The sequence below is a fragment of the Lynx canadensis genome, chromosome D4, assembly GCF_007474595.2.
Source record: "Lynx canadensis isolate LIC74 chromosome D4, mLynCan4.pri.v2, whole genome shotgun sequence".
NCBI lineage: Eukaryota > Metazoa > Chordata > Mammalia > Carnivora > Felidae > Lynx > Lynx canadensis.
In genome coordinates this window covers 86,950,393-86,964,639 of record NC_044315.2, presented here as the reverse complement: position 1 = coordinate 86,964,639, position 14,247 = coordinate 86,950,393, and the positions used below count along the sequence as shown (strand labels likewise).

General features: G+C 51.3%; 1 protein-coding gene across 4 annotated transcripts in view; it reads right to left on the bottom strand.

Annotated features, from left to right (window-relative positions):
- The window catches only part of ODF2 (outer dense fiber of sperm tails 2), a 34,194-nt gene extending 25,284 nt beyond the window's left edge, over positions 1-8,910 (bottom strand). The window contains exons 1-5 of one of the 4 annotated variants that reach the window (XM_030293401.1): positions 8,747-8,793; positions 7,419-7,653; positions 5,769-5,859; positions 4,732-4,848; positions 4,327-4,452 (exon numbers count right to left, since the gene is read on the bottom strand). In XM_030293401.1, coding sequence (XP_030149261.1) covers positions 4,327-4,452; positions 4,732-4,848; positions 5,769-5,859; positions 7,419-7,450 — 366 coding nt within the window. In that variant the 5' untranslated portion in view covers positions 7,451-7,653; positions 8,747-8,793. Of the gene's footprint in view, positions 1-4,326; positions 4,453-4,731; positions 4,886-5,768; positions 5,860-7,418; positions 7,654-8,746 lie in introns of all 4 variants that reach the window. The other 3 variants (XM_030293399.1, XM_030293400.1, XM_030293402.2) reach the window with 3 other exon arrangements.
- Between the last annotated feature and the right edge of the window lie 5,337 nt (positions 8,911-14,247).

The following is a 14,247-nucleotide window of genomic DNA, read 5'->3' as shown; positions in this document are numbered from 1 at the left end:
TGGTAATGACAGCATTAGGACCAGAGGGGAGCTTCTGGGGAAGCTCATGATGATGTGGTTTCTTAAGTGGTGTGGTAGTTAGTTACACAGATACAGTCAGTTTGTAAAAATTCATCAGTCAAGCAGTACACTTCTGATGTGTGTACTTTCCTGCACTTTTTAAGAAAAAGCTCTTAAAACTTAATAGCAGTCACATCAAAGTAGTAAAGTGACAGGTGATGGTTTATTTTTCTGAATTTTCAACTTTTCATAACAAAAACAGATCACTTTTAAAAATAGGGTAGAAGGGTGCCTCGGTGGCTCAGTCGGTTGATCGTCCGACTTCGGCTCAGGTCATGATCTCACAGTTTGTGGGCTCGAGCCCCACCTTGAGCTCTGTGCAGGCAGCTCGGAGCCTGGAGCTTGCTTCGAATTCTGTGTCTCCCTCTCTCTCTGCCCCTCCCCAACTCACATTCTGTCGCTCTCTCAAAACTAAATAAACATTTAAAAAAATTTTTAAAAATAATAAAAATAGGGTAGAGAAAAAAACCCACACCTCCTTTCTCCCAAAGGCAATCAATCTTATATACCAGAAGGGGTTTTAAAAAAATCGAACAAGGGGGCACCTGGGTGGCTCAGGTGGTTAAGCGACCGACTCTTCATTTTGGCTCAGCTCATGATCTCACCGTTGGTGAGACAGAGCTCCACATCAGACTCTGTGCTGACAGTGTGGAGCCTGCTTGGGATTCTGTCTCTCCAATCTCCCTCTGCCCCTCTCCCGTGCTCACTCTCTCTCTCTCTCAAAATACATAAACATTTTTTAAAAAATCAAACAAGAACCCCCACGTGTACACAGCAGCTTCTGGGGTCCACATCCAGCTCACCCCACATTTCCTTTCTCGCTTGCCCATAATGGGAAAGGTCAGGCTGGGTCTTCCCAGAAACACAGAGTACCACTGGGAAGGAGAAGGGCACTGGCTCAAGGGGACATCATGAAATACAGCTGCTATCTGAGACAGAAGTCACCTCTCTGAGATCCTCCATTTCTAGGATTCTGGGGCCCCAGAACTGAAAGTAGGCCAGGGGGGACCACAGGTCCTAGCAACCTAGGTCAGTAGGGAAGCCAGTTTCCATCGTGGCAGATCTTTAATGTAGACTTCAAAAACTACTAAGTCTTCTGTTTTTTAAAAAAGCGTTTTTAATTATAAAACATAGTATGCTTGTTATAATGAAATTCAAGCAGACAATAAAAAATAACCCTTTAAGGTTTATTTTTAAACCTTTAAGGGCCCCCCAACCCCAGAGGTAGTCACTGCTTACTACTTTTTATTTATCTTTCCAGAAAATGTTATACATATACAAACACATGTATGTACACATGGATACAGACATCCTGTTTTTTTCTTCTTTTTAAGGTAAGCTCTACGCCCAACATGGGGCTCGAACTCAAGACTCCAAGATCAAGAGTCACATGCTCTGAGGCGTCTGGGTGGTTCAGTAGGTTAAGTGTCTGACACTTGATCTAGGCTCAGGTCATGATCTTGAGGTTCATTAGATCAAGCCCTGAATCGGGCTCCATACTGACAGCAGGTATTCTGTCTCTCGCTCTCTCTCTGCCCCTCCCCCCGTCACTCTCCCTCTGTCAAAATAAACCTAACAAAAATAAATAAATAAATAAAGAGGGGCACCTGGGTGGCTCAGTCGGTTAAGCACCCGACTGTGGCTCAGGTCATGATCTCCCAGCATGTGACTTCGAGTTCCGCGTCGGGCTCTGTGCTGATGGCTCGGAGCCTGCAACCTGCTTCTGATTCCGTGTCTCCCTCTCCCTCTGCCCCTCCCCCACACGCACTGTCTCCCTCTCTCTCAAAAATAAACATTAAAAAAAAAAAAAGTCACATGCTCTGCCTACTGAGCCAGCCAGGTGACCCACAGATGCCCTTGTTTGGACAAATAGGGCCAAACTCCACCCGCTGTGCAGCTCCGTGCTTCATGATCACGTATGAATATCTACGTCCATCACTGTAACAGTTGTATGGTATTCCACTGCATGGATATATCACAATTTAACCAATACCCTCCTGATAGACATTTAGGTTGCTTCCAAAATTTCTCTCTTACAAACATCTTTATACATGATATCTGTACTCATGTACCCCAGCTCAGTCGGTTAAGTGGTTAAGCGTCCAACTCTTGATTTCGGCTGCGGTCATGATCTTGAGGTTCATGAGATCGAGCCCTGCATCGGGCCCCATGCTGACAGCAGGGAGCCTGCTTGGGATTCTCTCTCTCTGCCCCTCCCCTGCGTGCTCTCTCTCCCTCTCTCCCAAAATAAACTTAAAAAAAACCCAAAAAACAAAAAAATCCCTATAATATCAATTCCTAGGTATAAAACTACAGGATCCCTGGGGTGCCTGGCTGGCTTAGTCAGTGGACTGTACAACTCTTGATCTTGGGTTCGTGAGTTCAAACCTCACACTAAGTGCAGAGAATACTTAAAAATAAAAAAATCTTAAGAAATATTTTTTAAAAATAAAACCTAGCATCAATGTTTACATATGCGCCCCAGAACTGTTAAATGATTTCACCAATCCTCTCAAAACAGTATAAAAAAGTTTGCTGACTTCTCCTACCCTTGCCAACATGAGATATCAGTAAGCTTTTCAATTACAGTATATTCCATTCAATAAAAATGAGAGCTTGTGTTTTAAAACATAGTTGTTTTTCATTTACATCTAACTGATTAGTCAGGTACATGTAGTAAAAAATGGAAGACAGCGTTTTAATTCCAAGCTTTCTTTCCCTCTTGTTTAAAAGGCATTAAATTTTTTTTAAGTGTATTCGTGTATTTATTTAACTTAAAAAAATTTTTTTTTAATGTTTATTTTTTTATTTTTGAGAGAGACAGAGTGCAAGAGGGGGAGGGGCAGAGGCAGAGAGAGAGACACAGAATCTGAAGCAGGCTCCAGGCTCTGAGCTGTCAGCACAGAGCCCGATGCGGGGCTCGAAATCACAGACTAGACCATGAGATCATGACCTGAGCTGAAGTCAGACGCTCAACCGACTGAGCCACCCAGGCGCCCCTTATCTAATTTTTTTAATGTTTATTTATTTTTGAGAGAGAGAGCGTGCATAGTGCTAGTCGGGGGGGGGGGGGGGGACGGGACACAGCAGCCTCTGTGCTGTCAGTACAAAGCCCAAAGTGTGGGGCTCCAGAAGCCAAGAGCAGGACGCTTAACCAACTGGGCCACCCAGGCGCCCCTAATTCCAATCTTTCTTATGTAAATACACACACACACACACACACACAAACACACACTGGTTAGAACACTTCTCATTTATTCCCTAGAATACCCCATTCTCCCTTTATCTCTTAGGGAAAACTGATAAATCAGGGAGTCAAACCCATGAAGTAGGACTTCAGAGTAATTACTTTCACTTTTTATTTCTACTTTTAAAAGTAATAAACTATCAAAAACAAAAAGAAGTAACAAACTACCAGCAAAAGACTGTTTCAAAATGGCAGGCATCATCTGGAAGCAGCCTCAGGTCCTTTTTACCTGCCCCAATAATGAGACCTTTGTCTAAAATGCAGCCAAAAGGTCTTGTCTCGTCACTGACGTTTCTTGTTGCAATTGACTAGAATGTAAGTCTGAGGAGGGTGCACCTGCCAGTCTGCGGCTGTCACCCCAGTGTCCGGCAGTGTCTGGCCCAAGTCTCGATAAATGTTATGCCGCAAGAATCACTGCGTGGATGGATGGATGGACGGACACGCAAAACATGTTGAGGCACGGCTAAAAAGAGGACAGTAATTCTCTTGGCACCTTCACAACTCATACGGAAGGCAATGATTAACCAGTTCCAGAAGCGGCCTGGGGGACAGCTGTGGAATACACGCATAATCTCTCGTGGGGACTGCCTCGAAAGAGGCGGTGCTTTCTTAGATAGGCACATTTCTGGTACACATTTAAGTTACGCTTCAGATACTGTCCCAGTTACACGGGAAAAGACGTGGCTCCACACGTACAAACCAGAGAGGCCAAGGGTGCACCCTTCAGCATGAGACAGCCCTGAGCCCCAACTGAGGCTCTGCTGCCGCTTTCTCTGGGACTTCACCTCTCGGAACCTTGCTTTCCTCATCTGTACGTTGGGAGAGCAAGACCTACCACACTGCAGTCTTGTGAGGACCCAAGAACATCATGTGCCTTCAGGGTTTAGCAGGACCTACTGGACCTACTGGACCTACTGGACATCCCTAAGAGTTACCGCCGACCCTGAATCATACCGAGTTTGAGGCCTGCTAGACCCTGACCAGTCCGAGAAGGAAAGCCTGAACGAGAATGAGCCTACCTCCCACTTGCATCCCACATGCCGGGCGGATGATTTTCCAGGGGGCATCCAAGGTACCTTGGTTTTCACCCGGACACTCCGCCGCACATTCACGGTGTCCCCTTTCATTCCGCGCTTATGAGATTTCTGTGGAAAGGGACAAACCCAGGGTCACTTCCCCACACAGCCGGCCGTGGTGTCACTCTGGTGGCACCCACTTCCAACTCCGCAGGGGAGCCTCTTCTGACTAAGGCTGCTGCTGCCGTTTCTGGATCAAGGGCCGCCTACCTTCTAAGCAGGCAGCTGACCTCTGAAAGCAAGCGCCTCTGTCTCGGAAACCTTTGGAGTTTGAGGCGCGAGGTGGCCGGGTTGGGAGGTGGCCCCCTGCTCCACAGCCTTAACCTCGCCCGGCCGGCAGGCTCCTACCTGGCTGCTGGTTGCTGATGGTTTCGGGAGTTTTTTTATGTGGACGTGGACAGGAGTGTTCTCATCCACGTGAACATGTAAGGGGGGAGTTGAAGAGCGGTCCTTCATGGTTCGCTTCTGGCAGGCGGGGGAGGACAACACAAAAAAGGTTGATCTGTGGATGAGTAAACGGGCATAAAAACCAGAGCTCAGAGCCTCTGGGGGCCACCGAAAGCCTAGCCAGCAAGCGAGCAGGACAGCTACCAATTACTGGCATGCGGGCAGGAACGAAGGCAGCGGTGCTGTTCCCACAGGCTGCTGCAGAGATCCCAGCTGAAGACCACTGGGAAGATCTACGTCCACTCAAGAGAGGGGTCTGCCAGACCCGCACGTTCCGCAGAAGAACCCGAACCCAGCCCCGGGGTCCTCGGCGCTGAATCTCCGTCCAAGCCTGCTGGAATGCACAGCTTTTCTTCAGACTCAGTGTAGCACAGTGGGAGAGGGCAGGAGAATCCTTCTGCACGGTAATCTGGGCGGGCAGATTAGCGCAGGAGACTCACAGAACGGTTAGAGCACAAAACAAATCAGGCAGCAGGCAGGTGAGAGAGGACGCCCACAGAGAGCGATAGGAAATGCTGAGATGAGAAGGTTGCATAGATTCTGAAGAAAATATAAGCAGGGCAGAACCCCCAGCTGCACACCCCTTGCCATCCCCCACCCCCGCCATCCCCCCAGCAACTATCCCTTCCCCATTCTTTGACTTTTTTCTTTTCTTCTACTTCTTCTTTTTTTTTTTTTTTTTCTTTTTGGAAGTTTTCTCAAGCCTTTTGGAACTGGGAAGGATTAGGTTAAGACAACCTCCTCACACCCAGCAGCTGGACCACAAGCAAAAGAAAAAAAAACATCCCAGTCAATCAGCAGGACAGGCATGAAAGCACCCAGCAGAGCGAGGGGCCACAGTGGTGCCAGCAGGGAAAGGCAGGTCCTGGAAAAGGTGTGCAAAAGCATTGGTGGTGGGGCCGCGGACCCGAGGGCTGCTCCGTGTGCGCGTCACCTACCGTCACAGTCACACTGGGCGCAACACAGGGTGTCCGCAAGACCTTTTTCTGCGTGAGACTTGTTACTCCGTTCTTCCCACACGATGGAAACCTGCACCCAGGCACAAGAACCAGATTGTAAGCGGAAAAATACGGCTCTTCTAGTTCTTAGCTCTCCCGAAATTACACACAAGCTTATGACTAGGAAAACCAGTCTGGAATCACTTGGCTCCCTTTACACGAGCACCAAGCACGCCTGGTGTGCCTGGCAGCGGGATGGAAACAAGGGGTGATGGGCATTCACAGGGCTGACCCTGTAACCTGCCATTGCATCGCACATATTGTGACCTTTTGCTGAAATGCCCAGCTGTCATCCTGTCTGTCGAGTGGCAAAAAGCAGGCGGCACGGGAGCCACGGGCAAGGTACTAACTTGGCCAAGGATGAAAGTGCTCAGGGACTGTGCCTGGAGCAGAGGCAGCCCTGGAAAAATGCTCAGTGAATGACAGACATAAAAAGAAGCAGGGGAGTGTGTGGATGGCTCAGCTCACCAGCCGACTCTTGATCCCAGTTCAGGTCAAGATCCCAGGGTCCTGGGATTGAGCCCCGCATCGGGCTCCAAGCTGAACATGGAGCCTGCTTAAGATTCTTTCTCTCTTTTTCTCTCTCTCCCTATACCCCTCTACCCTGCTTGAGAGCTTTCTCTCTAAAAAAAAAAACAACAAAAAACAAAAACATAAACAAAAAGACAAAAACAAAAACCCAGCAGGCCCAGGAACAAAGTCACTGTGACTCAAATTTCATAAAATTAACAAACATTCAAGTAAGATGAAGAAAAGTTACTATTTCCCCAAATATCCCTCTTTCTACCTTTTAATGTCTTGAAAAGCAGGGTTATTTTTGTTTTAGAGAGGTTTTTTTTTTTAATAATATGTGCAATTCATCATGCTCACACATAAACAACCCCATCACCAGATTTGCAAATACAAAAAAAGTTTAATCTCCAATATTTTGCAGCAGAGTGTCCGAGTCAAGAATGCCATGACGGAAAGGGACTTGGAAAATTCATTTGATCCATCCCACTACCTCCTGACAGCCCCAAAATATGGCTTCGCCCTCCCCATCAATACTTCTGGGAAAATAATGTAGCATGCATCTTGCTGTACGTCTATTACGCTTTCATGAAAAAGAAAAAAAAAATTTATTGCGCCCTACTAGTCATTTGGGCAAGGAATACCAAATCTGAGTAAGTAGACAGGTTTTTTTTTCCCCCTCCTCACTTAAAAGCCAACAGATTTGGGAAATCTCTCTCCCTCATCAGGCTTGCCATGCAATCACCTGGATTGCATCCATACCTTGCTAACTGACAAATCCACCTCCGACATCATTGTTATTTACATGCAGCCCTCTTTCAAAAAGGACCTGCATGCCTCCTACTCCAACAATGGTGACCCTGTTTGCTCCTGGGAACTGGGGCACCTGGGGAGGGAGGGCAAGAGGGAGACAGAACTGGGATGGCCTGCCTGCACTTTTTTCCTCCTTCCCTTTCAAAATGATTTCTCAATGTCTTGGACCAGACTTTCAATACACAGAACAGGGAAGCTGGAAAGAGAAGCCCCCGGTGAGCCTGGCCTGAGGGCCCCTGACCACCTTTCCCTGCCCTTCCGCAGTACCTGGGGGAGCCGCCTGAGGATGAGGCAGACATGGCTAGGCATCAAAGCCGCAAAGGTGGGCAATTGGGTCAGCAGGCTCTGCTCAGGGGGACCCAGAGGGGCTTGTCAATAACAATCTCAGGGGCCCGGCATCAAACGTCCTCTCTGAGGGGAGGAGGGTGGAAGCCTTGGGGGTGGCAGTTGGATGAAAACTTGGGAGGCGCTCCTCTACTGTCCAAGTCGCACAGCAACTGTCCTGCCAAAGTGGGGGGGGGGGGGGAGATAGGAGAGGCTGAGCGACTTGCGGGACGGTGGATGGACGGCCGGTAGGTGGGTAGAGGGCGCGGAGGAAGCTCCCCTCCCTGGGGACGGGCGAGGGGCGGAACTTCGAGGACAAGGACCACCACGCCCAGGCCCCACCCAGGAGTGGTGGGTGGCCGTCAAAGGGAAAACCTGAGGTGCTGGCTGGCGTGCGTGGAGGGCGAGAACCGCCAGGTCCCCAAGTGGGCCCCAAAGGGCCGGAATCCGAGAAGGGAGCTGGAGGGATATTCCGGGCGGGGCCAGGGCAAGGGTCTCCTAGGAGAAGGGGGCGTTCCCGGCAGAATAGAAACCCGGAGAGGACCAATAGTATTTGAAGGCGATAGGGGCGGCAGCTGCAGGAGAAAGGGGCGTTCCGCCACAAGTGGGTACCCCCGACGGCGAAGGGAAAATCCTCCCGGGCGCAACAGCCAGCGGCCGCCAGGACTTAGTATCCGAGTTAGAGCGGGTCGGACGCCGGGTGGTGCAGGGAGCGGGATGGGACCCCCGGGGAGGCTCCCTGGGCTGGTGATCCCGCTCCCGCGGGGTTGGGCGGCAGGGAGACGGCCCCGGGGAAACAGCACTGCCTACGAGGCGCGGACAAATAACTGCCGAGCCGAGGCCCGCAGGGAGGGAGAGGCGGCAGGGGCGACGCCCACCGGCGGGCAAGGGGCGCGGGGCCAGCCTCCGACGGCGGGGAAGAGACGACGACCACCCACCAGCGGGCAGGAGGGGACCAGTTTCTGCCCATAGAGAGAAGGGCGAGGCCCCGCCGGAGGGCGGCAGAGGTGGGAGTAGAGTCCCGCCGGAGGCCAGGTCAGGTGGGAGGCGGCCGGCCCGCCCGTTAGCCGGAGGAGGAGAGGGCCCGCGCCGGGGGGCGGGGCGGGGGCCACATTCTGACCGGGACGAACGCGCCGGAGGGCTGGAGGCAGGGGCGGCCGGGGGGGAGGGGGAGCGGCGGGGGCCATCCCTCCCTCCGGGACCCAGCCCGGCGGCGGCGGCGGCGAGGCGCCCCGAAGCGCCCGGGGTCCCGCCTGCCGGCGGCCTCTCACCAGGAGCGACACGGCTGCGCCCAGAAACGCCTCCTTATGAAGTCGTTGAAGTCGGAGGCCAGGGCCGTGCCATGGAGACGCCGCGGCGGATGCAGTGCGGCTCCCGCGGCGACTCCTCCCCGCTTCCGCCTCCTTTTCCGACACCCGGTCGGCAGCTCGCCCATTGGCCAGTTCAAACCCCCCCAGGAGCCTCTCGGGTTTCGCCATTTAGACCCAGCCCCTGGCGTCACAGAGATGCCCCGCCCCACAAGAAGCTCCGCCCTTGTCTGGGCCACGCGTCCCGTCGCCGTGGAGACGCGCGACGCCACTAGAGGGCTTTGCCGGGGCTTGCCCCGCCGTTCAAGGCCCGGCTGGCCCTCCGCCATTTTTACCCCGTCGCGGTCCCCCTCGAGTCCCCTAACTGGAAGGAGCGTTAAAACTCTACCCCGGGCCCTTTGATACGTGTTGGGAAACTGGGCTCCTACTGGGGACACAGAACGAGTAATCGGCCGGAGCGACGCGCAGCTTCTGACATCCAGCCCCTTCAGTAGTCCGCTGGTGGCGCACACCACCCAGACTCTGATATCTCGCCCCTTCCCACAGCTCCTCCTCTATCCTTGTCCAGACTGGAGGAACTGGCCGCGTCCCCCTCGCTCCTCACCGCCCTCCTGCACACTGGGCGCTGCTGTGTGTACAGACCTACTTCGATGAGGTTCTCGCTGGGCCGCCATCTTCTCGACTATGCTTCACTGTGGAGCAATCAAGGGGGGCTGTCACGTGGCTCACCGCGCCGCCCTGGATTCTGGGAGACTTTAACATCCTCAGGCCAATCTGGCCTCGGTCGCTTGACGTCCTCATGTCCATGACTTTCTCAGTCAGGCACCCTCAGGGTCACACAACTGGTACACGTGACATCTGAAATTCCAGCTTCCCGCTCTCCACATAGTACTTGCTTTTCTGGCTTTGCTTTCATTTTCTTCGCATTGGCTAATGCCCACCATATTCATTCCCCGGTGTTAGGGAGCCCTCCACGTCCATTCATCTTCTCCCTATTGAATAACGGGTCTCCTGTTACCATTCAACCACCTGAGGTTCTGCAAGGATGAAACCCACACACCATGGCCTCCACCTTCAGCTGAGCCCTCATCACCACCCAAAATTGTTCCATTTGTCTCTAGATCCCTTCTCTCTCCAAGTGGCTTTACCAAACCTTTGCCTCTCCCGTCTCATATTCCCCACTCTCCTTTCTCATAGAGAAAAATAAAGCCATCAAGAATTTCCTCTACCTTCTCCCTACCTATCTGCACTCATTTTAAGTCCCCACCCCGCCTCCCCACCATCTTTTAGTTCCTCCCTTCAGAGGAAGTGATGTCCCTCTTGCTGCCCAAGGTAAACTTCTTACTGCCAGGCCTAGATCAAAGATCTCAGTAAAATGTCTCTTGCTACCCCCAACACAGAATTGTTGATCATTTCTCACTGCTCCCACATTCGCTGAACCAATATTAAGTCCCTGCTATGTGCTAAGCCCAGTTCAAGGGATGCTAGACCAACACACCCTACCTAGTCTTCAAGGAGCGCACAGCCAACCTCTTGGACTTGACCAGATATCATGGTTGAAACTTTCCTCTCTCCACCCACTGAAGGATTTTGCCCATGTGATTTTGTCTGCTCTTCACCCTCTGAAGAGGGCCCTTCATAGCCAGTGCAGTTCTTTGGGGCTTTTGTGATGGAAAATCTGAGAATGGACAGAATTGAGAGGTCACCACGCGTGCACACACACACACACACACACACACACACACACACGCAGCACTGGGTGACAGGAAGGAGGAGGAGGAAACGCTTCTCAGAAGATTGGGAAGGGAGAGGTGGTGGAAGGGAGACTGAAGAAGGGCACAGGAACCTTTGTAGTGTGTGGAAGATGTGGGATGGAGAAGAAAAGGAGCATATTTTGTTTTAATGTTTATTCATTTTTGAGAGACAGAGACAGACAGAACATGAGCGGGGGAAGGGCAGAGAGAGAGAGGGAGACACAATCTGAAGCCGGCTCCAGGCTCTGAGCTGGAGCTCTGAACTTACCACAGAGGCCGATGTGGGGCCCGAACCCACAAACAGTGAGATCATGACCTGAGCTGAAGGCAGACGCCCAACCAACTGAGCCTCCCCATGCCCCTGAAAAGGAGCATATTTGAGAGTATAGCTGTGGTAGGGGGATCTATCCTTTTGTAGTGTTTGAGAAATGCAAGGAAAGAACTTGAGTTATTCTTATATTACTTTGTATTGCTGGACCGACCATGTTTTCTTTCTTTCTTTCTTTTTTTAATGTTTTCATTTATTTTTGAGAGAGAAAGAGAGAGCGTGAGCAGGGGAGGGGCAGAGAGAGAGGGAGACACAGAATCAGAAACAGGCTCCAGGCTCTGAGCTGTCAGCACAGAGCCCGACGTGGGGTTCGAGCCTCAAGATCATGACTCAAGCGGAAGCCTGACACTTAACCCACTGAACTACCCAGGTGCCCTGGACCATGTTTTCTGAGTGCAAACCACTTTGAGCCTGGCCAGCATTGACCACTTTTTTTTATTTTTAAAATTTTTTTAAGTTTACTTATTTATTTATTTATTGAGAGAGCAGGAGCAGGGGTGGGGCAGAGAGAAAAGGAGAGAGAGAATCCCAAGCAGGCTCTGCACTGCACCCAACCTGGAGCTCTAACTCACAAACCACGAGACCATGACCTGAGCCAGTCGCTTAACTGACTGAGCCATCTAGGCGCCCCTGACCACTTTTTTTTTAAGGGCAATACCCAGGGGTGCCTGGGTTCCTCAGTAGGTTGAGCATCTGACTTTGGCTCAGGTGATCTCTCATGGGGCACGCTGTTCTCAGCACAGAGCCTACTTTGGATCTTCTGCCCCCCTCCAGCCCTCCCCCACCCACACTCTCTCTCAAAAATGAATTAACCCAGAAAACAAATAATCCAGTGAAGAAATGGGCAAAAGACACGAATAGACACTTTTCGAAAGAAGACATCCATCCAGATGGCTAACATACATGAAAAAAGGCTCAGCATCCCTCATCATCAGGGAAATACAAATCAAAACCACACTGAGATACCACCTCACACAGTCAGAATGGCTAACATTAATAACCTTGGTAACAACAGGTGTTGGCGAGGATGCAGAGAAAGAGAATCTCTTTTGCGCTGTTGGTGGGAATACAAAGTGGTGCAGTCACTCTGGAAAACAGTATGGAGTCTCCTCAAAAAGTTAAAAATAGGGGGCGCCTGGGTGGGTCAGTCAGTTAAGTGTCCGACTTCGGCTCAGGTCATGATCTCGTGGTTTGTGAGTTCAAGCCCCACGTTGGGCTCTGCGCTGACAGCTCCTGCTTCGGATTCTGTGCCTCCCTCCCTCTCTGCGGTTCTTCCCCACTCATGCTCTGTCTCTCTGTCTCTCTCTCCCTCCCAAAAATGAATAAACATAAAAAAATTTTTTTAATAAAAATAAAAATGTATGATCAAAGAAACACTAAAGGAGCCATCATTCAGCTTTAAGAAATAAGAGATTAAAAATGCTGTAGGGGCACCTGGCTGACTCAGTAGAGCATGCGACTCTTGATCTCGGGGTCATGAGTCCAAGGCCCGTGTTGGGGGGTGGGGGCACTTAAAACATCTTTTTTTTGTTGTTGTTTTAAACCAGTAGACATTATCTCAAAATGTTAATACGACCATTTTATTTTCCTTGTTCTATTTTTCCCAATGTCAACAACGAACGTGAGCTTCTTTTGTTAGTTAGAAACAACCACAGTTGGGGGAGCCAGCCATCAGCCCCAGCATTGGGCCCCCACCCTGCCAGCAGCTCACAGCGGAGGGAGACCCCTGAGTGTCCCCCACCCCCACCACCCCGGGCTTAGGCTCCAGCCTCTCCATTTTCCCAAGGGCCTGATTACCAGTTCTTTCCATCCAGGAGCATCTCCTCCAGGGCCCTGATGCAACTGCCACGGCCCTGCCCTGGGGAGAAGGAACCTGTGCTCCAGAGTGGGCCTGGCTTTTCCTTTCAAGTTTTGGGTGGAGCTGGGAGAGAAAATTCTCCCAGATCAAGGCTTGCTCCTCTTAGACCCTTTGGCCAAGACCCTCACTGGCCCTGCCCCTCGGAGGTTGGATGGCCTCCAGTCTCACTGACAGTATTGATTCTGCAGCTGTCCAAACCAGTGGTTCTCAAAGTCTCCACGCCAACAGCATCAGCATCACCGCGGAACTTGGTAGAGATGCAAACCTTGGACCCCACCCTGGACCTAGGGAACCAGACAGTCTCGGGATGGGGCTCAGCAACCTGCGTTTTAACAAGTTCTGTGGGTGATTCAGGTATACTCCAGAGTCTGAGAACCACTTTCCGGACCCTCGGACTTGGAGGGCGAATCTAGTCATGCCTCTTCATTTTACAGAGGAGGAAACTGCAGGGTTTTAAGTGAGGAGAAGGGACCCGGCTCAAGTGGCAAGGTGAAAGTGAAAGTTAGATGATCTGTTTCCAGAGACCACCCCCCACTCTCTTCTGACTCAGGCAGACCTCCTTAGCCCATCTGGATCCACTTTGTCACTGTCTGGAGGGTTGCCGTGAAGCCAGCAACCGTCAGTGCACCCTTCCCACTGTGCCAGGGACGGTGCTCACCTGCATGAGCTCAGCAAAGCCTCGCAACATCCAGTGAGCTCGGCATGAATGCTAACCCCATTTTACAGAGCTGAAAACTGAGGCCCGAGAAAGCTCATTACATTTGCCCAAGGTCACAGGGTTAGAAAGTGCGGACATAACTCAAACCAGCTTTCTCTCCTACACACACACACACACACACACACAGCCCCAGGGGCCTATGTCATGGCCAGCAGGAGCACACTGAGGTTTGCAGAGACTGCCGCCTTCAGGGAGGGCTCTTCCCCAGAGCCTACAATTCAGCTGAAAAACCAGCAAGGAGACAGAAATCTCCCTGAACGGGCAAAACAGTTGGCAAACAGCCAATGCCCCAAAGCTAACTGCCATTTACTCATAGGAAAGCCCTTTGTCTCTTGATTTGCAAACAATTGTACCAACCTTGCAGGGTGGGGCAGAGCAGATTAAAAGTAGTCCACCTTGGGGCGCCTGGGTGGCGCAGTCGGTTAAGCGTCCGACTTCAGCCAGGTCACGATCTCGCGGTCCGTGAGTTCGAGCCCCGCGTCGGGCTCTGGGCTGATGGCTCGGAGCCTGGAGCCTGTTTCCGATTCTGTGTCTCCCTCTCTCTCTGCCCCTCCCCCGTTCATGCTCTGTCTCTCTCTGTCCCAAAAATAAATAAACGTTGAAAAAAAAAAAAAAATTAAAAAAAAAAAATAAAAGTAGTCCACCTCGAGTGAGTTATAGCAGACGCGGTGAGTTATAGCAGACGCGGTTCCTGCCCACCGGCCCTCCTTCCCACTCAGGTCACGATCTCACGGTTCGTGGGTTCAGCTTAGGTCACCATCTCATGGTTCGTGGGTTCAAGCCCCAAGTTGGGCTCTGCACTGACAG